Source organism: Ptiloglossa arizonensis, chromosome 12, assembly GCF_051014685.1.
Source record: "Ptiloglossa arizonensis isolate GNS036 chromosome 12, iyPtiAriz1_principal, whole genome shotgun sequence".
Classification (NCBI taxonomy): domain Eukaryota; kingdom Metazoa; phylum Arthropoda; class Insecta; order Hymenoptera; family Colletidae; genus Ptiloglossa; species Ptiloglossa arizonensis.
Window position 1 is genome coordinate 6,507,445 of NC_135059.1, and position 23,877 is coordinate 6,531,321.

A 23,877-nucleotide genomic window follows, 5' to 3' on the forward strand; every position below is an offset into this window, starting at 1 on the left:
AGAGGTCAATAGTCACTGTCGTGTTTCGAGTGTCGAGCAAAGACAATGACAATGACGAAAGGGAATAGTCACTGTTGGATTTTGAGTGCGAAGCAAAGACAGCGACAGAAACGAATAGTCACGATCGTGTTTCCAGTTTGAAGCAAAGACAATAACAGTGACAGAAGGGAACAGTCACGATTGTATTTCTAATTTGAAAGAAAGACAATGGCAGTGACAGAAGGGAACAGTCACGATCGTGTTTCGAGTTGGAAGCAAAGATAACGCGAGTGGTGCGAGAAAAACGGAACAGCGACGAATGGTATTTGTATTCCATTTAAAACCGAAATGTAAGAGAAAGCACGGTAGAGTTTCGTTCGACGTGCCGAAATGAAAATTCTCTTGGTCCGCGTTTCTTCGCGGGAAACGTTTATCCGCGGCTTGGGAACAAGAGAATACATTTCCAGTCGGGGCGAGATATTCCGTTTCCTTGCCACCCCTCGACTATAAAATTTAATATAAACTCGAGGAAAGTAGATCCGCTCGGCACGGCGGAGTTTTCAACATTTTTCAGACTCGGTGCTATTGTATCGAGTTTCCGATTGTTACTGTATAAACCCTATCGAAAGCATCCCCCTCTCTCTCCGTCTCTCTCTGTCTCTGTCTCTCTCTGTTGGTAACGTCACCCCCGTCGGCCCCTCCCCCATCGGTGAGAGCGTGTACCACGAGCGAACGAGAGGTCCGCCCGGTAGACGATTTCTGCGCAACTCCGGAGTTTTCCCCTGTCCCTCGCCATCTGCTGGAAGCTGCACGAGTGAGGAGATGTATTGAACAGGCCGAATGCGCGTGCAGAGATGCGCGAGTATCCGCGAATTCCCGGCAGCACGGGGCCGCAGTCCGCACAATAAAGAAAAAAATCCCACGGAGTTAGGGGAACGGAGAGACGGCGAACGAGACGGAGAGAGAGACACACCGTTCTAATCCTCCTGGACGCCGAAGAGGCAGACTCGATTAATAGTCACGGTCGCGGGAGAAACGACGTCGTCCTCGCCGGAGCCTCGGGATGAGACTGGTGCTTTGAGAGCTGCTTCCGGTACGGAGGACTTCGATGGACGATCGTAACCCCGCCGAACAGTTCCGATTCGACGCTTCGAACGGTCCCGGCCGATCAGACGCGATCTGCGCTCCGGTCATGTAAACGCGTCCTCCGTCGAATACGCGTGGTTACCGTGTGTCGTCGATTATTACGTGGCTGTGTCGCTCCAGAGACTACGAGGATGAGACCCAGTGCGGTTCTGCTCTCGCTGTTGTTCCTCTGCACCCTGTTCGTCGCGTCCGAGTCGAAGCTGCGGCAACAGGCAGCCGTCGACGACGACGACGAGGACGACGATGACTGGGACGAGGACGACGACGACGACGACGACGACGACGAGGAGGACGATCCCTCCTACCAATTGAAACCCGAGGTGGACGACGACGGACGCATATACAAGAACCCGAGGAACTCACCGTCGGCGATGTGCCCGCGCGACGAGAAACAAGCCGAGCTACTCGGACAGAAGTGTCTGAGGAAATGCTCCGCGGACGAGGACTGTAAAAGCAAGAAGAAGAAATGCAGATGCGACGGTGCATGCGGTATGTCCTGTATAAAACCCGAGAGGGAATGCCCGACCCTCGCCGAGATACCCCACGGCGTCATGACGGTGACTGGAAGATTCTTCGGCGATCGAGCCCATTACACCTGCGATCCCGATTACTACACCGTCGGTCTCACCGAGCGTACCTGCAGAGCGGACGGCCACTGGACCGGCACGACGCCTTCCTGCAAAAAAGATTCCACCTCCTTTTGTTCCCAGCCGCCGAAAGTGAAAAACGCGCGACACAACGCGCTCGTCGAACAGACGACCTTCGACCTGGACAGCGTCGTACAGTACTTCTGCAGTCACGGATACGTCACCGCTGGCGTCAGGAAAGCCAAATGCCTGTTGATGGAGGGTGCCGCTAGCTGGTTCGGTCCGGACATTACCTGCGAACCTCAAACTTGCGGACCACCGGCGGACATCGCGAATGGCTGGCACGCCGGTACGTATTTTACTTTTTATCTTTCTTTCTTTCTTACTTTCTTACTTTCTTCTTTTATCTCTTTTCCTCTTTTCGAGATACAAACCATTCCACGAGCGTACCAGCGTCGGATAAAGAGAACCTCCTGCTCGGATAAATTTCTTACCGTAGAACGAACATCCGATTATTCGGATCGTCACCGAATTTCGATTTTCGATCGTTCGAGAGGAACTATTAATATCCGCGAACGATCGGTATCGTCTACTTTGGGAAGAAAAGATTTCAACCCTTTCCACTCGATCGCCACTCAATTCGGTGTACCTTCTCCGATTCGGGAAACCATCGTGGGCTTGGAATTGAAATTAAAATTCAATCGCTGCTTTCTCGTAGGATGTAAACATACGTATATGAAACGTTGAAATGAAAATTTAAGCGTTTTAAATTAATTACACGATTCGAAGGGTTTCATCGAGGTGCTAGTTTCCGGTAGCAGAAAAGCTTCGAGTGCAAAGGGTCGAAAGAGTCGCGACTATCGGTAATAATAAGTTTAAAGAGACCCTCGTTAAGGTTGCTCGGATAAATTTCTTCGTCGCGAAGCAACGATTCGTACACAATTCCCCTTCGATCGTGATCCACGATTTAGAAAATTACGAAATCCGTCGGACGATTTCGAAATTGTAGTATCGAAACACGTTCTTCAACAAACAATTTCGGATTCATTGAACATTGCGAGTTTTCTTCGCGAGAACAATTTCGGATGTACGAAAGATCGTAGGGAATCTTTACGTGTATAATTTCGGATCTACGAAAGATTGTAGAGCGTCTTTGCGTGAACGATTTGTGATCTACGAAAAAAGGCGGGTCGTCTTTACGAGAATAATTTCGGATCTATGAAATATTGTGAGTTGTCTTTACGAGAAAAATTTCGGATGTATCGAATATTGCGAATTGTCTTCGCGAGAATAATTTCGAATCTATTAAACATTGCGAATTGTCTTCGCGAGAATAATTTCGGATGTACGAAATACTTTGAATTGTCTTTGCGAGAACAATTTCGTATTGAACGAGAGATCGGGGAGTTTGCATAGAAGAATCTCGTATGTAGGAAAGTTTGAGTCCGACGTGTTAGTGAAATATTTCCTCCGGGAAGTAAGGAACGTTCCCCGAGTCCGTCTACAACGGTTTAATTCGTTTTCAAGGGGAGTGTTACACGTACGACTGTCGTGTATCGTACCACTGCGCCGACGGATACGAATTAGTTGGCAAAGCCGAGAAGCTCTGTTTGGCGGACGGCGCATGGACCCCCAAAGAATCACCACAATGCGTTCAAGTAAGCCCCGCGCATAAATATTCCTGGTGCGGCACCCTCGCGCGAAACGCGCGCGTTTCGCCGTTTCCGCGTACATTTCGACGAGGGAATGTTTTCCTCTTCAGGTTACCACGGTGCAATGCCCCAAGCCGGATAATCCGGTAAAAGGGAAGGCGGTGTACACCTCGTACGCGTACAATTCCATCGTGCATTACGAGTGCGACTACGGGTACACGGTGGTCGGCGCTGGTACGAGACGGTGCGGCGCTGACAGAAAATGGACCGGAAAGATGCCGACTTGCCAGGAAATTAATTGCGGTTCACCAGGTGTCCTGTATAACGGCTGGATCGAGAATATCGAGGCGGGTGAGTACCGCCACGAGTAAAAAAGTTCTACGCCGCGTTATAAATAAACCTCGTCTTGTAAAAATAAACGACCGTTACGAATCGTCTTGGTAACGTCCGATCCGCGACGCACGGAATGGAATTAATATCCGCGATACGAATATTTCCTACGGTTTTCACAGGTACGGGCCTAGGCGTAAGCATAATTTTCCGCTGCAACATCCACATGAAGCTCGAGGGGAACGCTTCGTCCATATGCCAGGCCGATGGTAAATGGAGTTATCCGCTACCGCAGTGTCTCGCGCCGTGCGTGGTGCCGCAAATAGAATACGGGAACATAACCGTGGCCAGCGACGACAACGATCACATCAACAACGCGACCGTCGTCGAGCACGGCGAGAGGTTGCTCGTATCCTGCGTACAGAATTACGAATTCGCGGCGAACAGCACCCCGGTGATGTGCAAGAACGGCACATGGTCGATAGTGCCGAGTTGCTCGCCGGCCAGGTGCAAGCAGATGCCGAAGGTGCCGAAAAACGGTATGGTGATCGCTCCGAAGACCGATCACGGTATGAAGGCGGTGTTCAAGTGCAAGGATGGCTTCGAGCTGGTCGGTGGCGGTCCGTCGAACAACTCCAAGTCGGTCGAATGCCAATACGGGAACTGGACCGGTGACATACCCCACTGCATCCAGGTATTTTGCCCTTTTCCCGGTTTCATCGAGAACGGGAAGGTCTTCCTGGTCGGGAACATGGGCGTCTACGACTACAGACCCTACGTGAAGAAGGTCGTCAACAACAAGCAGATCATGTACGACTGCGACAAGGGTTACGTGTTGGACGACGGACCCACCGGGGCCACTTGCATCGGTGGAAACTGGAGCCCGAAGACCTTACCCAAGTGCATACCCGGACAACATCCCAGACTACGGTGGAGCAGACGTCGAAGGTCCGTCAACGACGAGGATCTGACCATGAGTTATCGGTGAGTTTACTCGAACTTTGGTCGTTTCTTTTTTTTTTATCGATTCGACGCCTCGGTCGTCGATCACGCGGATTTGGATCGTCGTTTCGAACGTCGAGGTTATTGGCTAACTCGTGGAACGAATCCTCTGCGGCTCGGTGTAAATATGTACCACATAAAAATGATGCAGCATGTGGTGGATTTCAAAGCTGTGTACACTGTCCCGCGTCACACTTTTCGCAGCAGTATCTCGTGTCTCTTTTTTCTTTTTTTTTTTTCGTCCTTTTTGCACAAATTGCCCAACGTTTTTTCCTCTTCGGTGGAATTTTTCGCGTAAATGGTATCGCAGCATGCGATAATTTTACGATCGCGCGCATTAAATAGGTTAGTCGATTACCTACGTACTTGTATCGCTTGCAACGGACACTTCTTGCGTTAAAAGTCGAGTAAAAAATATCTCGGTGGCTATTAATTTCTTGCATCAAGTATCTCGATTTTTTATTCGTAATGTAGAAACGTTGCACGTTATTGGTAATAGATACGAGGTGACTTTGGTATTTCGACGAAAGGTCAACGTTCGAAATGTTTTCTCGTACGACGAATAATTTATGAAAAAATTCAGGCGATACAATTACGCGGCTCACTCTCTGCGTAGAGTTTATTTCCTCTTCGCGAGGCGCGCAAGCCTTAAACTCGAAATGAAATGGAGCTGAAAATTCGTGTTAAAAAAAAAAAAATAAAAAAAAAACAAGTAGAATGTTTTCTACCACCGTATTTGTCTTCTCGGAAGATTATTTTCAAAGTAGCGCTCCACGTATCCCGCATTTAACTCGAAAACGTTCCTCTCAGCTACCATTATCCGCGATAGCTATTCTTTCGTACTTCCGTTGTTCTTTTGTCAGCTGTTTGCATTGTTTTGCATCGCATATAATTCGTATACGTGCATTACCGTCCGCTTATGTTTCTCGTTACCTCGACGCGAGACCGTTTTAATTACAAAATGCGAAAATTACCAAGATTCGCGATTACGTAAAATTGCAAAAAAAGTATTCCGTTGTGTAAATTTACGGAAACATTGTTCATCTTCCACGAGTAATAACGTTAACGTTTATCGTTGGACACGTGCAATTTATCCTCAGTATCGAAGAAACTTTGATCCGATAAACGTTCGCGTTCGAACAGCACTCGATTGCGCGCGATTCTTTTCGGTGTATCGATACATCGATAACGATATCGATAAATTGGAAGCTCTGTTTTTAAAACCGATGCCCAAACGCGAACGAAAAATATACCTACTTTTCCCTAATAATTTCCCTACGAAAAACGAACAAATTTTGCGCAACGAATAAATAAGAAATAAAAAAATTTCCGTAAAATTCGAGTCGTGGCATGAAATATTTCCCAACGAAAAAATACAAATTTCACCACCGGATCGTTAATCGAATAAAATTGATCCCTCGACACCCAAACGATCGGCGAGGTGCGTCCAATTGAAACGCGCGAAATCTTTTCCCAGGAAATTCATCGAGTTCTTCCGAAAGATCGGCAAGAAGTTGCTGCACCTGGAGATGAACAAGGGGAAAGATCACGCGAAACACAAGACGGATTCGAAGATCTCGAACTCGACGCGTCACGAGAACACCACCAACACCACCGGTAACACGACCGTGGAACCTTTGTCCTGGAAGAAGCACTCGGGCCACGGGAACCGATCGCGGCTGCGCGAGGAGAAGATGATCGAGTTCCTGAAGATCGTCTATCGCAAGCTGCAGCGTATCGACGCGAGACAATCGAACAACTCGACGAACGGTAGCATGCACGATCTCCTGAACGCGATGAGCAAGAACTTCTTCCACGTGGATCTGTCCGAGTCGCGCAAGAACAACTCGGGCCGAGGTCGCTCGGAGTTCGAGATCAGGAACCAACGCGAGTTCATCAAGCTGAAACGCGAATTCGAGAGGATCATGCGTTTCTACAACAAATCGATGCGCTGGAACGAGAAACAGAGCCGCAAGGACGCGAAGAAGAAAAACGGCACGTCCCATACCGACAAGGCCAAGAAACCCAAGGAGAAGAAGAAACACCGCAAGAACTACTACAAGGGGTTCTACGAGTTCGTAAATTGTTACGTGACGGAGAAACTCTCGAGGCTGGAGGCGCGTAACGCGACCGAGGACCTGATCGACAAGATGAAGATCGCTAAATTCACCCTCAGCAACGGTACGATGTTCACCGTCGCCGAGATGTACGCCTTCTTCAAACATATCATAGAGGAGAGATTGAACAGCACCGAGGAGACCACCGAGACCTCCACGATGGCTTCGTCCTCGATCTCGACGAGCACCGCGACCACCGTAACCACGACCACCGTGACGTCGTCCACCTGGCCGGTGAACACAACCACCACCACGACCCTACCGACACCCAGAGAGATCGAGTCGCGCGACGATCGATCGTCCACTGTCCCTGGCAACGAGTCCTCGGTCCTGGACAACGAGATTCCAGCGAAAGAGGGTGCCCCGAAGCATCGTAGCAAGCGAATACGAAACACCTCCGAGGACACAGGACCGTCCCGTCAGAAGAGGAGGCTGTTGTCGCTGAACGATCAGACGAAGAGCATCGTAGCAGGCTCGAGGCGCGGTCGAAGGCTCGCGAAACGATCGAGGAGCCACGACGACGATGAAACGGGACGGTTCACGTTGAACGAACTCGAGGCCCAGCAACAGAGCCGCACGAAGCGATTCCTCTCGCCGTCGGAGCTGAATAATCAAATATTTCTAAAGAACTTGTATCTGAACGCGTACGAGGACGAGTACCGAACGAACGTGAAACGCTCGATGATACCGACGAACCTTGTCCCGCGGTCACGAGTGGCCCGTACCTCGTACACCACTGTCACCTCGGTGCGCAGGCGATCGAGCAAACGGGGAATGTAATTGTGTTGTGATATTGACGGAATTTATTAAGTCATTTAACGATATCAATCGATTTTAGGCGAGTATACACCATATACGATAGTAATAATCGTTGTCCCTCGTCGATGCGCATTGTATGACGTGTATCGCGCTTTTTTGATGAATAAATCTTTTCCATGCAAGTCTCGGTGTGACCCGATTTAACGGGTGTCATTATTCGACAGTTTCGCCAGCGATGTGAGCCGATAGCGCGTGTCCGTCACACGGGACACGTTTCGTTATTTCGTTCTCGTTGATCGTTACGCGATAATCGGTGTGTCGTTTCCCTGAGCGGTGTCAAGGGGCTAGAGCGTTCACCTTTTGCGGTTGAAATCGCGCTCGGGGCGACTCGGACGCGTACAAGATTTTTGCGACGGTTTTTCGCGACGCGGGATTCGAAACCCAGCGACTAGTCGATTCTCGAATCTCACGATTCGCTCTCGTTCGACGAGCGAACGGTTTCCTTGGTTTTTGCTCGACGGTAGCGTACCGTCGCGGACGTACAGGATGATTCCGAAATGGTTCGTGGTTCAGGAGCGGGTCGACGTACAAGACCGGTGAAGAACGTTCTGTAAATTCGTACGTCCTGTGTAACTTAATTTTCGAGTTACGGACGCGACGAAGGAAACGTTCAAGGTTTCGCGAGCGGTATCCTTTCTCGCGGATCTACGGTCGGCAAGTGGAAAGATTACTCCTGGATCGATCCAGGGAACGACAACGTTTAGTTACTTGTCAGTTGCTGACCTTTGAGATCGTAACGGCCCAGAGATAAAAATGTCGGAGAACGAGATGGACACTTTGAACATTTTCTTTGAACGTTCGAAACTCGGAAAACAAGATATATAGGAGATGTATAAGAAGATACATAGGATATGCGTTCTTGGAATATTTTTTACTCGTCCTGGTGTATAGATTCAGCTCCCGAAGAATTTCCCTGCATTGCCGCGAAAGTTTTGAATTTTCTTGTACAGGGTGTCGAAGAACGTGGTTTGGAAATTTACGTTTCACGTCGGTAGCGTCATGGATAACGAAAAAGAAATCAACGGTCACTTGGAGAGGGTTGCTTTCACGAGGGTGTAAATTTTCGAGCCACTATTTTTCATACCCTCTGCGGATCCTGATGTTTTACGAACAACGATCGACGAATAAATCCCCAGCGAGGTATTCGATTCTCGATCGAAGCGAAACGATCGCGGAATCGGCGCGTTTCAATCGCAAACGGTCGAAATATTTTAGACATAGCGGGCTGCTACATCTAGAGTAAATCGCAGCGCGAACGTACGTTTTACGTTTCACCTTCTTTGTCGTAGTTAGCTCACATCGCAAAGTATTTTAAGCTCTTCGGAAACATCGTATTGGTAGCGAATATGTTAACGTATTTTAAGTATATTGTGGGAATCGCATGAAACACGTTCGGAACTCGTTAAATCAAACGATATTCGTTGACAATTAAGTTTCATGACTGCGGGCTGTGTTTGTTAAATATTATATATCGATTAAAAATAGGTTTTTTAACTGTTATCGAAATCGATCCCATTGTATCGCGTAACGTTGTACATACGTTCATTTGACGTCTTTCTCTTCGGTTTGATACCAACGAAACGAAAAATGAAAAAAATGAAAAAAAGGAAAACGAAATGAAAAAGAAAAGGAAATCTACGGTCGTATCGATATTCCCGTCCTTCTCTTTGTAATTAATTTTTACTTGTGAATATTTAAGGTCCGGAACACGTTCGAGCCATTTGTATCGATCGGTCTATCGACCGTCCACGCATTTCACACGCAAACAATCAAACAACCACACTCGTACACGTGCATTTTTACGAACAAAACGCCACGGACAAGTATCATTAGTGAATAATAAGTATTATGATACGAAGAATAACGGAACGTTGTACGTCAATCTATCCCGAAACGATCGTTCACTCCCCGTTTGCGGCGCATCCTCCGTGTTTCGACTAATCCTCGAGATACATTTAACGCGGGTAAACGGGACGGAAGTATTCCAATTAAAATCACGCTCCTCGATCTAAATAATTAGGCCCCGAAATAATTAGGCCGGGTTTGATAAAGTGAACGCGTGCTACGGCGCGAGGTTTCGCCCGTGGTACGAGATCGAGGTTCGAGAGATCGTCCAATTAAAACCTCGAACACGAGGGACTTAAACGGAAGCCGTAAAAGCTGCAAAGTACGGAATTCCTTTTAACGGGGGATTTCGTTTCGGTTCGCGATCCGCTTGTCCCCGCACGGATAATTTCACGAATAATTTCCATCGGTCAACCGCGAGACCAGGTAGCCGATTTTTTTTTAAGGTGCGTGCTCGCTCGTAAACGGCCACCGCGCCGGGACTCGAGGCGGATTCGGTATCTCCGGATCGATCCGCGCCGCGATCGGTGATTATGCTGTAACATCCGAGGTAATTAAGTCTGAAAATAAGCAGAGCCTGAAAAAGGGATCAAGGGGCGCAGCCGGGCCGCGTAATTCGCGGTGTTCACGGGAAGAGGACCGGGGCCGCTTGGCACTCGGTCCACCTGTCAATATCGACGGTGTCATTAATTACGGACCAATTATAATTCGTGGAGCGGCCCGACGAGGAACCGTGTCCGATGTTATCTGCGACACACGGCTCGTTAACACATCCGCCGTCGGTTCGGGGAATCGTGTTAAATCGATTAATCCACGGCCAACACGCGCATTCGTTATGATAAGACGTCCGTGAGCCTCCCGATGTATAGGTATGATAATATCGCCAATAAAAGTGCGAGCTCCGATCGCCAGATTGAACCGACCGGGGCGATGATTGGTAACGCGTAATTGGGCCGATCCGATCGTACGCGAGGGACGAAAACGCAACCGAGACCGCGATCGCGTTTTTATTTCGAGCATAAATTATACGGCCGACGGCCGACGGCCGACGTACGGGAATTATTACAAATTCTCGTGTAGAATATTGAAGGAGTAAAATACGCGCGAGTACTCCTCGCGTAACTAACAGCGCCCGAGTGATTTTTAATTGCGTCCCGAGGGGGTAAATTTATTGCAGGAAGCGGAACAGAAAATGTTCTTACACGAGCCGTGCGAGACACACGGAGGTTTATTTTCTTCGCGGGTTCGTTACATCGACGAGTGGACACTCAACGCTCCGGTAGCGTGGAAGTAGGAATCAATTTCGGGGACGTTCCTCCCTTCCAACGTTATCGAAACTCGATCGAACCGCGCTCGTTTATCCCTTCGTTCACCACGACAAAATGGATACCAATCTCGACGCGACCGATCTACCGTGCGTGCATCGCTCGATGCCACGCGGATGGAATGCAGCTCTAATTGGACAGATCGAGAGAGACACGCCCCCACCTCTAGCGCGCACTAGAGCCTCTAGCGCGCACTAGAGCCTCTAGCGCCCACTAGAGCCTCTAGCGCGTACTAGCGTCTCTAGCGTGCTATTTATAGGGTGATTCCCTATAGCGATTCCCGGAAGCTTGGAAATTCCTACGGAGTGCAATAATTCGCAAACTAATCCGTTTTACGCGTTTATCTTTGAAAACGAAGTACAGTTTGCGTATGCACTACCGTTTCTCTTTTGTTTTTCTCAGGAGATAATATAGAATTCATTCTGGAATTCTACTTATAACGAAGCGATCGTTTATTTGTTCCGTAAGAGAGCAATCTACGGAAAAATCCGTAGAGGTGGCTGCACTGAGAGTGGATTCAGAGTGCTGACACACAAACGTCCCAACGATAATCCCGTAATTGCGTCATTGGCTGAACAACGACGACCACCACAGCAAAGAGTACCGTATTTGTAACATCTGCGAAGTAAAAACACAGGATTATCGCCGAGGTGTTCGGACAGTGGCACTGCCTTCAAGTCCACTGAGAAGAGAGTCACCCTGTATTTGCCGAATAAGTCACGCGTACTAATTGGAGCAAGTGACGAAGAAAGCGAACGAGTCGATAATTAATCTTTAGCCGGTGACGTTTCGGTCACGTACCCGATAACGTGGGGTAATTCGTGATCCATTACTGTTTCACGCGCATAATAATATCGTTGCTTTAAACGACATTGACAGGTTACGTATAAAGAAGGGAGCAAGGATTTTTCGGCAAATGATAATTATATTTCTAACTGTGCAGAAAAATACGAAACGAAATTGAACGTAATCGAGGATTCAACGATACCAACTGCGGTTGAAACAAAAACGAGATATTTTTCAAAATTAATATTCGTAAGGTATCGATCAATTTTCCACTTTTCGCGCAACGAGGATAGACAGAACCCGTTGAATGTGCTCAACGACAAGAACAAGACCGTTAAGAATTCTCACGAACCAAGACGATTCTTCTTCCAACGCGATAAATTGTACAAACGACGAGTCACTTTCCCGTTCGGGTACTATTTCTACACTGTACTCGAATTGCTTCTGCGTTCGAGAGACGAATGTTCGTACGCGGTGGGGGTAGTTGAATCGCACGGGGTGGGGGGATCTTCCCTCGCGACCTTGAACGGCCAATAAATTTCCCCCCGATCCGATACTTCGTCTCTCGCGCAACGTTCACGGAATTAAGCACCTCGAAAGAGCGATACCACGGAAAAATAAACAGCCCGAACGAACGAATTCGGGGCCAATCGATGCGCTGTTAAATTTAAATCGCGCGTAACCGTGATTCCCGGTGTTGTCCACTTGACACGAATCCATCGATCACCGAAGACGACGATTGATCAAACAGCACGGACTTCCTGTTTCGTCTACGCGGTCCGTTTGCCGATCGTTAGCACCACTTTTGAAACAGCCGTGGCCTGTTTACATAGGTGACGCGGTGCAGGGCTCTAATGGACGACAAAGTCGAACCAGCAGGGGCCATTTATCGCGGGGCTCTCTCGCTTAGCGCGTTTAGCACCGGATCAACTGACCGCATAATCATCGTCGTATGAACTGGAATAATGACTGGCGCGAGAAACGCGGCGAGCTAAGTGAATTAGTGGTGCGTGCCCTTGTTCATTTTTTTCTTCTCGCTTCTCCTCGAGAAGCGCAGGCGTACAAATGCCACTCTCCGTTTAAGAACGTTGCCTGCCTCGCGGCTCTTATCGATTTCAAGCCAGTTTCAAAGCCACCGTGTATACACATATATACATATATTATTCACGCGCGAGAATCTACCCGTTGTGCGCTACGAGCTGAAAAGTCACGAGGGAAAGGAGAATCGTCCACTCGAATCACTCGTGACGCGATCGCAACGCCCTTACGAGGACGAGTTGTCGCTATTGGCCAAGTTGGCCACTCGTGGAACTGCATCGCGCGACGAACAACGAAACCAAACGCAACGAAGCGAGACGCAACAACGATGGAGTTCGCGAACGCGTCTCGGATTTTCCTTTCGATTTGTCGTGTTTCGTTTCGTCCGCGTTCCCCCTCGAACGGAACGCTCCGCATCGGCCCAATTCGGTAATTATTTAAAAAAAAGAGAGTCTCACCGATTTCGACGATTTTCGAATACGTCGTAGATATCGACACTTCGAACCGCTCAGTTTCCGAGATAGAGTAATAAATATTATTCCCCGTGGACTTTCCGTCGACGATACGCAGTCTGCCATATTTTACGTCGATTTACAGTTGCAAATCGGAGTATCCTTCATAATAGAACCGTGCATCCTGCGAACCTGGATCTTCTTTAATAAATATAAAATCAATGATAATTGATTCTGGAATTTCTAACGGAAATGTCTATTCGCGGTGCCACTTTGGTGGAAAGTGTTTAAAACTTTCCTTCGAGAAAAGTGTTTTAAAATTTTTTAAATCCTGGAAAATGTGTGACGGAATCGTTCGATTGGCAAGTTTCGTCGAATTTCTACGCAGGTCCGCTTCCGAAGTATTCGTACAGTGGATCCGTTTCTATTTGTCGACGTTCTCTTTGAAATGGTCGGATTATTTTGTCCGCGGTGGGAGAAACGACGAACCGAAAGCGCCGGATCGAATCACGTTTCGGGCGTTGAGGAAATTTTAGGTGGCGCGGGTTCGAGTGGTTTTCGCGACACCTGCCTGTTCGAGGATATCCACTCGAGACATTCCGGGCGGATCGATCTTGCGGAAAGGCTCGTTGCGAGCGTAGCCACGACTCCATCGGCGGCGACAATGCGAACGCGGTTGGCCGAGTAGCCGGTGATAATCTCATTGAAAGAGGAGTTAAGCGGCGCGGGCTTCCTGCCAATTCAGCGAGCCAAGTGTCACCTTAGCGTAGTCAATGCCGCCGCGAAATTGCTCGGTGGCTTCGCTCAATGAAACCCGCTAGTATTTCACTCGAGGATTTGCCTAGATAACCGCGGCGGATAGGCGTGCCAAGTTACCCGTACCATTGTACTTTCTACGAGTTTATGAATGGACGGTGGCCCCCGGCGCTGGGGGCTACCGTCTACGCTCCCAATGGATCGGAAACGCAAGTAAAGGGTTTAGAGTTAGCTTTGAATCGTGCAAGAGTGGACAATCGGCCCGGGCTCGAATTGTTCCGCGAGAGGAGCGGCGCGAGAAACTTTCCTGGAACTTCCTGTTCCTAAACTCCTGACCGCGGAACGTGACTTCCAGAATGGACGGAGCTGCCGGCTCGAACGATGCACCTCTGAACGAACCACCGGTCGAGCTAACGGAGATTTCGCTTTTCTCGAATATTCCTCGAATGGTTTCGCCGTTTGGGAGAGAGAAAGACTATTTACGTCGAGACGTTGGACGCGAGAAAAGACATCGACGCGTCAGCTTTACAATAATTTTAACCGTTCCGTTAGGGATCGTTTACAACCGAGAAATAATTCTCTCAACCTCGGTGATTCGCGATGCGAGAGTACGAGTAGCTCTTTGCACGGATCGAAAAAAAGAAACATTATTTACGACGAGACGTTCAAATATCCGCAGAGGAAACACCGACGTTACGCGACCGTACGACACTCTTCGAGTTTCGAGTAAAGATTCGCGACATTTACAACGGGAAACTGATTCTCCCCGTTTGTAACTATTTCCAAGCGGTCGACACTCGAACGGTCCGATCTTCGACGATCACCAGGATCCTTCGAAATGGTTCCTCGTCTCTCCTGAATCGCTGTACTCGGCAGCCCGTGTTTCCGAGTATCGTTGGCGAGAACGATTCAACCGAAAAGGCATTTAACGAAAGATACGACACCTTTTCGCACCTTGGAGGTTTCGCCGGCTTTTCCACCGCGTTCAATGCTCTCCAACGGCTACAATAAAACGATTTATCCCATAAAGAGAGGCCTTGCGAACCGCGTTACGCGTGGTCGTTAAAAGTCTCTCTCCGTTCCCCTTTAACGCCTCTCCAGGCTTTCTACTTTTATCCTCCTCGGTCATCCGTATTACCCGTGTGCACGCGTCCGTCGCTAGCAAATTAGCCAGCTGCTCGTAAGCAAAGCCCGAGATTACGACACCGTGTGACCGTGCTCACGGTGCGGAGGAGGTGTACATCTGGCGACCTCCTATCGGCACGCTTTTTCGAGAGGAGATCCCTCGGGAGAGGATTTTCGCGAGAGCCCTCTAGGTGGTCCTCCTCCCGTCGTGTCGCTGCACTCGTTGCACTCGTTGCACTCGTTGCACTCGTTGCACTCGCTGCGCTGGTTGCACCGGTTGCGCTCGCTGGCAACGAATACACGTTTTCTGTAATCGGAGAATCACGCTTCTCATTAGCACGTCCCTTTTGTCGCGTCTCTCCGCGTTGGATCTCTTCCAAGCGTGGAAGCGACGAGGAAGACCGGCCATGAATTTCGCGCGTAATGACCGCCCGCTGCGAAGCGTTTTTTGCCCGATTAACAGACTCCTCTTTTAAGTGGACGCCGCTTAATCGAGCATAATCGCGTAAACTGAGGTACAGCCTGGACCGCGGAACCGAGAACACGGGTCTGACGAACCGGGCAATTAACCGCGCCGGATAGAGCTACCGTCACTTTTACCTCGATAATGAGACAGAAATGTAAACCGCGCGGGGTTCCCTACCCCCGTGCGCTCGCGTGCAGAAGAAATCGATAAAGATAGGGATGTTATGCGCGCAATAAACTTTCCGCTCGAATTCCCATTAAAAACGATATAAAATCGTGATTTTAAGGGCCCTCTGTCGCGTTGAATCATATCTTTCGGAGGGTTCGCACAGGGTCTGTCGTTCCGGAGGCGTCGTTGTCGATTCTCTTCGATGAATCGTGGGCGGGTTCTCGGAACAGCTGTGATCCTCGCGTCGGTGTGGACGGTCAGGCTTCCGAGCGGTTTTTTCTTTCGGTAGGTGGTTAATAACCCATCGGTTGGGTGGCTCTAATTAGTTTCGTAATTAGTTTTGTATTAAGTCGTCGTATAAGTAATTTACGAGGACCGTTCGAGGAATCCGTAAAACTGGAAGCGGTTCCAAATTAACGTTTACGCACGTGGATAAAAATTTAACGCAGCGATAGTTTCTCAATTGGCGCGGTCTCGAGTGGACGGAGCGAGCGATTTACCCTAAAAGTTTACCGAAGAACGTAACAAAGAACGCGCGCGAGAGGGATCGTCCAAGGAAACGTTATCGAAACGAATATCATCTCCAATTTGAATCGTTCGATGCTTTTTGAATCGCGCGACTATATTTCGAAAAGCTGCGTTCAACTTTCTTCAATTACGAATTTATATTTTCGACTCTAGAATTATTCGCAAACTTCCTTTAACGCGCGCAACCTCTCGATAATTTGTGATATCTGATTTCCGTGTATTACCGTATTACTATGCATGCAGTGCTATGCATTTACATCGATTTTACCCAAACGATCAACAGTTGCTGGAAAATTGCGTTCCGTAATAATATTTCAGTCGATCACCTTTTCATTGTCGTACAAATTCCTATACCGAAACTTACGAGTTGTACCGCGCTTCATTTTAGAAATTTATCGATCGTTTTGACAAATAAAATATAATTTTACCCAAACGTCTGTACATATCTTTGCGAGCGAATTGGTAATTCTTTCCGCGTCACTGTGACGAAAACTCGTGAAACGTGTATCGCGCGAAAATTTATCCACCTTTGTATTTCGTTGAATGTCTCGTGGACGATATCGAATCGGTACGGAGCTGAAGTAGATCTGTATTTTAACAGTCGATGAATCGCGAGTGGATCGTTATACTCCAGAAACAAAGCGGTCCAGTATGAAGCGGCTCGAGAGAGCTCCGGTGAAAGCTAAAACTCGACTTCCAAAGGAACAGTGCTCGTTGATTTTCTACGCGAATAACGGTCAATGCTGTTTATTGCTGCGAATTTTTAGAAAGCATCGAGGCAGTGTGCATCGGTCAAAGCGACGCAATACTATATTACGATACGCGGCTATTTCGCGACGCGAGACTAGAATGCACCGTCCGGACGAATTTTGAAAAAAACTGCACCGGGAAAATGCATGGAATGTCATTTTGACGTTTGGTGTCGAGCAGTCACCACTTTCTTGGATCGCTCGAGTGATCATTGAGCGGAGAAAAATGTTAAAAGACGTAGACGTGGAAGAGTTAAATGATAACACAACTGTTTTATTTCGTCGTTTACTCTTTGTTTCTTTCTCTCTAAAGGTAATAATAATTCCCTATGTAGTAAATCATAGAAAAGAATTTTTACTATTTTCTAAACACTCGAATCACTTCTAACACGACCCGATAATTCTCGTTCTCTGTTTACTCTCCGTTAAATATTATATAAAAAAATGATTCCTTTCCTCTGCGTAAGAAAATAGATAGAAAATTCTACTATTTCCGAGAAAGTTAACCGAAAATATCTTCTTCGACTATCCACGCTAAATAGTGCACACGAGTATCAAAGAACGATCGTTCTTTCGTTAACGGTGAAAGGGAGGGGAACTATTCCGGTCTGGATGTTCGTTGTTAATTTCACGGAGGGTAAGTGTGAAATAATTCAAACGTAATCCGAGCTGTTAAACGGTGCCGCGAGTCTCGGTGCAGTTCGCGTACGCGTGAATCCGTCGCAGATCCACGTAGGTAAGAACAGGAAGAAAGAAGCGGTAACGAAATTGCCGCTCGGTTTCGTTTCAGCCCTCGACGCAGATTTATCGAAGCATCGCCAAATATGGGTTTCGCACCTTGCCGGCGTGGAGTAACGCCAGGCGTCCTACAAACGGCAGATTTCGCGCCTTCCCCCGTCCGTTTAAGGCGTCCAGCCACGAAACGATTACACGCCGGTTAATTTCAATAACAAGGAGAGTCACACCATACGCGGTTTAAGTGAATCTCCAGGGCTCGGGGCCTGTCCGACGGCCTCCGCCAGAAACAAACCTTCGATTTCGCGGTGACTTCCACGTTTGGCGCGATGGGAGCTGCCGGTGCCGTTAATGGACTCGAATTATCGATCCTATAATCTCGAATCTCGGATACTCGGTATTCAGAATTGAACGATTTCTCCCGTTTGCCTCTCGTTACGCGGCTGGAGACGCGCTCGATACGTAAATAAGGATCATTCGACTCGAATTTACCTCCGATTGACCGAATTTTAAACAAAGTGACCGGAATCGGGATTTGCAAAAAATCGAACACACCTGGAGGATATTTGGGAACACTTTCTGCTCGATGTTTGATGCGACAATAACGACTGTTTGGCTCAAATTTAGCTCAAATTGACCGAATTTTAAACAAAGTGGCCGGAATTGAAATTTGCAAAAAATCGAGCACACCTGGAGGATATTTGGGAACACTTTCTGCTCGATGTTTGATGCGACAATAACGACCATCTGGCTCAAATTTAGCTCAAATTGACCGAATTTTAAACAAAGTGGCCGGAATTGAGATTTACAAAGAAACGAGCACACCTGGAGGAAATTTCCTCGAAATTTGTAATACTTTCTGCTCGATGTTCGACAATTAATCATCGATCGATTAAACGTTCGATCGGGTAATTTAACGGGAGAGACGAAACCGTTAAAATAAAAGTAATCTTCGACCATTTTTTTATCGCACACCTTCGATTAAACGTTTCCTCGCTTTTTATACGTATATTCTTTAACGTTCCGCAAATTTTTTTTCTTTTCTCGTTTACAAAGTAACGCATTTTATTCTCTGCGAACCTTCCTGTCATTTTTTGCAAACGTATTATCATCAATTTGATATTTTGTAAACAGGATTTGGATTCAAACGATGCGCAGTTCTGTTACGAAAGAAATTCTGTTCGAGGTTTTGTTCTAGATCGGTGTAAAAAAATGCTAGCACGTCGTGCACGAGTCATTAAACATTTTACTCGAAGTGATTTGTTCGCCGTTATCGAGGTTGGAAAATGTCTACAATATTCTATTAATACTTTGTGTATTAATGACCGATCGTTAAGTCGAAATTGTTTCGATCGCGGTGAGTTAACTATTTCTTAGACTACACTCGTTGATCCTTAATACGTATCGATCAATAACCATTAACGTGTAATTCGAGTCATTTCTTCCACGAAGTATGGAATAAGTCGATCGTCTCGAACAAATAGGTACTCGATGAACCAAGTACGTTACTTTCAAAGTAGATCACTTTCTTAATTAATCTTACCGAACAATTTTCGATCATCGTCCCTTTAGCGTATTTATCTTTTCCATTAGAACTACAAATTTAACGTTCGTACATTCTCCTCGATATTTGCAACCACCGTGGGTAATAAATACGTAAAAAAATACACAATTCCGTGCAAAGTCTACCCTGATCGATTTCACCTTCGAACTTTCATTTCCCAAGGAAAGGCAGATCGCGTCGTAAAGCGTGATTTTTACAATTACCGTAACACTTACCGAATCGTTTTTCGTATTACAAGTTGAAGAAGGAAGCCACGTATTCGTTTCGGTATTTAACGAGTCCACGTTGAAACGGTTACCATCGACAATTCCTCCTGGACGTCGGGGGAAACCGCAGATCGGTGAAAGTCAAAGTCATTAAATTAATTCCGCAATAATTGACACTCGTTTCGATCCGTGCGTTCATCGGGACCGATTCTCCGGACCCTTTTTGCATAATCAATGAAGTTGTACAGCGTTGAATTCCCCGTTAACCGAATAATGACTTCTGTGCTCGCGTACAGAGCCAGTCGAGCGACCAGACGAGCGAAACGATGTTTGTGAATGACGATCGCGATGGAGTTAATGAAACGCGCGTTGCCGAGCACATCGAGGATACGATTGGCTCTGTAATTGACATCTTTACTCGTGCTGGTAAACGGTTCGATAATTGTCGCTCGGTGGTTTAATTCTCCGTAAAACGAGCCAAATCATCGGCGATTCAATCGTGCGAATTAATTCCCGCGACTCCGTAACCGCGAAAAGAAACTATCGAGACGAGTCTCGAAGACCGGGAACGAGATTCGAGGGAAACGAAACGGTTTCCAAAACGATGAAAATCGACCGAGTAGCGACGATTCACCGGTGAACAATTGTTATTCAATTGCGGGTGAACAATCGTCGTTGTTGGATTGTTGTTCTCGCTCGACGATAACGATTAATCGCGGAGAAATAAGTGGATGGCGTTTCTTCGTCGTGAAAAATTTTGAGAAAAGATCGGTGGTCTGTAAACAAAACAGGCAGCCATTCGGAAGATATCTTGCACCGTTATAAACTCCCGAGTTTGTACATTGGAATAGAAGAAAGAATATCGGGATTACTTAAACCGTTCGAATTTTATTCAAAACGTAAATCAACTGGTGACGATTGGGACACCTTGTATCCCCTACGAGACTCGTTACGTACGTCACTCTCGATCTTTCCCAAATGGTCTCGAACACGTATTAGCCAGACGGTGACTATTGTTATCAAAAGTCCCGCGAGAGCTGAAATTTCGAAAGGAAGCGTGACTTTCGAATAAACGAGAGGCGAGCTTGTTAAAAATCATTCGGAAAGTCGAGACCCGACGAAAGACTCCCCCTTTTTTTTTTCGTCGCACAAAAGAAATCGTCGAGAAGCGTTTCCGATACCGTGAAGATCAAGGATTCGTTGAAAGCGTTCGAGGAGGACGATTGAATTTCCCTCCGAGTGAATTTCGCTGATTACGATCGAGAGTTCTTCCCACGAGCCGGCTTTTTCAATCGATCCGTCACGTGTGTTCACCGTATCGTCAACGAGCCGACTGGACGACAAAGAGGTTCTCGAGTTCACCGATTCGGTAGCTTCGTTACCACCGTTCGGTCACGGCTAGCGATCTTTACCCGGCCGGGTGGATTTCACATGGGCCAGCCTCATGAATCATGGGATTTGTAGATGAATTAAGTCCCATCGCGTGGACCCGTTTTCAATTCGAGACCACGGCTACTCCAGCTCGAAAAACGGGCCCTGCCGGTGGTCCTAGCTCGCGTAGTAAAGTACCGGTCATTGTGGTCCGCTTCCCGCTTGAATCCACTCTGTCCCCTGGCCACCCCTTTTCTCGTCCGTTGCTCGCTTCCTATGTTGCGTGGATCTTTTTAAAACCGGATTTAAGGATGCACAGGTGGCGCGGCCATTCGGCGCGATGGAAATGAAAAACGGCGCGTTTCTATGGGACAGATTAATCTGAACTGCCTCCGAATTAAATGGAAGCTAAATCTGGATTTGATCTCTGGAAACGCACGTTTGATGGCGAAGCTTCTTTTTTCTTTTTCTCTTTCTTTTCCTTTTTTTTCCTCTCTTCTTTCTCTCTTCTATACTTGTACCCTTAAGGTCTGGCGATGCTCGGACGAATACGACGCGTGATTTATCGTTCTCTTCTTGGAAAACTGTAAAACGTCTTTCTGTATTTCGTGTTTTGAATAAGGTAATTAAGCGAGTAGCGGCAGAAGCGGAGAGCAACCGTCGAAGAGAGTTTCAGGTTGCGCGAGACGATACAAAAGATTGCAACGAGATTCTATCCGCTCGAACGAACCTCCGGACGATATTTTTAAACTTCGGTTCGAACGGAGAGAGACGGATCTGTTATAAATTGTAGCCTCGGTTGTTCGATGATTCTATAATTGTTTGCAATAAATTAAGTGAAGGAACGACGGTACGAAAAACACGTAGATGGAGCGAAGAAGTGTGTTTGCAATTTGAGCTGAAATCGACAAGAATGCTTCTCGATCGAAAATATCTCGTATCACTCGTCGCGAAACGAAACAAATACGAGACGATAAAATCGAAAGATTTCTATGCAACAATCTTTTTCCTAGGTGTAACGGTCCAGTCGTGATCGTACTCCAAAGTAAAATTCTTATCGTTGACACTAGTCTTTGCTACAAGAAAAATGAACCCCGACCGAGAATCTACCAAGAACCGCTTTCATGAGGATCGGGTAAATTTTCGTACGCGTAACATTAATTCCGACAGGGGAAAAAAGGAACGGATTCGATCTTTCCTCCAATCGCGTCGCATCGAAGGAAGATAAACCGTTCTCGACAATAGCTATCTTCCGCTCGAGCTGCGCCATCGAAGATAAAAAAGACAAATGAAAAGAGAAAGGGGAACGGGAAACGAGTATCGATTTAAAAGAATAACTCCATTATTCGACTTTCCAATCAGCATAAAGCGAACGGCGTAGGAATAAATCCAACACCCCTCTCGCGGTCGTTTTCGAAGAAAAGACCCGGCCCGCTGCCACGGCGAAAGAAAAAAAACGGAAAAAAAAAGGAACCTACGGCCTTAATTCGAATTAGATTGGATCCAATTTATTCCCAATTAACTGAGAAAGACGGCGTCCCCCGGTAACGGGGCGAGGCACCGCAAGTATCTATTTCACTTCCAAAGGGAATCTCATCCGCGGGAATTGGTCACGACAGGTTCCGTATTTCGAATTGATCCACCCTGTTCCTCGATAAGTATCCCTCCTTCGACCAGTCGGGGACCATTTCGAATCGGGAGTGGCTCAATTCCCGTTTCGTCGAAATTGGATACGGGCAGGTGTCCGCGATTCCGCCAATGCGAAAGGAACGAGACGGAGGGGAGGGAGAGAGAGAGAGAGAAAGAAAAAAAGGGAATAATCCGAAACGAAAGAAAGAAATCGAGTCGAGTGGTCTAATCTCCGAGCGAACTGGCCCCGACTGACTCTCTCCCGATCGAAGGACATAATGATGTCCTTGTTGGTCGGTCTCGAGCGTCTCCGTGGCACCGATGAACCCTAACCTAAGCTAAGCCCCGCGCCACAACGCGATCCTCTGTCTTTATCGCGGCGTTGGATGACTGTCCGTTCGGTTGCCGCCGGGAGAAGCTGAAAGGGAGCGTTGTTTTAGCGAACGAATGCGGCCCGTCACCGTTCTCGATGCTCTTCATCAACGGATAATGATGAGTCTTGTACCTTCGGACAGCCCCGCGATGAATAGGCCGGTTGTAAGATTCTTCGCTCGCGTGTGATTTCGTTCGGCCACGAGGACGACCGACCGGTCGAACGCGTTTACACGAAACCGGCGATCCTCGTGGACGGTAGGAGGCGAAATCCTCAACGTTCGGGTCTCGTTTTTCCATCGAACGTCGCGTGTCGTAATTATAGATCATAATACCGGGGATCCGTGTAAACGCGCGGCGCGATACGAGTTTTAGTTTTTACGATGTGACACCGCGCCGCGCCGCGCCGCGCCGCACCGCGCCGGTGTCCCGGCCTGGATTCTTTTACGAGCAGTCGAAGAGCGCGTTTCGAAAAAGAATTCCAAGCAAGTCCGTCCACCGCCGCGCGCGAGATAAAACCTTAAATTTCGGGGAACGTATCTCCCGCAGCTTCGATCGTAAAACCCTCTTCGCGCGGCGCGATCCTCGCGCCGTGTCGTCGAACCACAAAGCGACCGACCGCGATCCTATCAAAAGTGTTAATCAAACGGTCCGGGCTCTACCGATGTAGCGAAAGTAGGGGAACCGTATTACGTTGCAAAATCGACCAAAGAGGAACCTACCGACCAATCACGATTTTCCTAGGATTTTCCCAATTTATGGAGAGTGGATGCACACCGAGGGATGTCCCTCGTCGTCTACGGATGCACCAGTTACGGGAATAACGCTATTCGTATTCGGAATTGTGAATCTAGCCTTTCGTACGATAATACTGAAAACTATTTTCCAGGTATCGGACAATAACCAAGATATCGAGTTCTTTTTCTTATTTTTCTTTTCGATGAATTGGTTCCAAGCTGATCGACCCACTTGCGAATAAACCGAAGAATCTAAATCTAACCTTTAAACCAAATACTTGTGTCTCTTGCTGAACCTTCTTTTACTACGGTTCAACGAAGTGTTAAAGTCGAGTCGATTCACGTGACAACTTTTCTTAGTTGAAAGATTCATTTCTTTAACAATCCTTGGAA

General features: G+C 47.5%; 1 protein-coding gene across 1 annotated transcript; it reads left to right on the plus strand.

The window, feature by feature from the left end:
• Positions 1-765: 765 nt before the first annotated feature.
• Hasp (Hig-anchoring scaffold protein) lies at positions 766-9,488 on the plus strand. The gene is made up of 5 exons (XM_076324250.1): positions 766-2,061; positions 3,240-3,370; positions 3,475-3,715; positions 3,877-4,678; positions 6,174-9,488. Exons 1-5 carry the CDS (start codon positions 1,257-1,259, stop codon positions 7,591-7,593), a joined length of 3,399 nt encoding a protein of 1,132 aa, XP_076180365.1. The 5' UTR covers positions 766-1,256; the 3' UTR covers positions 7,594-9,488.
• The last annotated feature ends 14,389 nt before the right edge of the window (positions 9,489-23,877 follow it).

What these genes read in the sequence shown, in the direction of transcription:
- Hasp (XM_076324250.1), top strand. Translation starts at nt 1,257, where the DNA reads ATGAGACCCAGTGCGGTTCTGCTCTCGCTGTTGTTCCTCTGCACCCTG. An exon ending in AATCACCACAATGCGTTCAA is followed by an intron (nt 3,371 to 3,474) that starts GTAAGCCCCGCG and finishes TTTCCTCTTCAG; the next exon opens with GTTACCACGGTGCAATGCCC. An exon ending in GATCTGACCATGAGTTATCG is followed by an intron (nt 4,679 to 6,173) that starts GTGAGTTTACTC and finishes ATCTTTTCCCAG; the next exon opens with GAAATTCATCGAGTTCTTCC.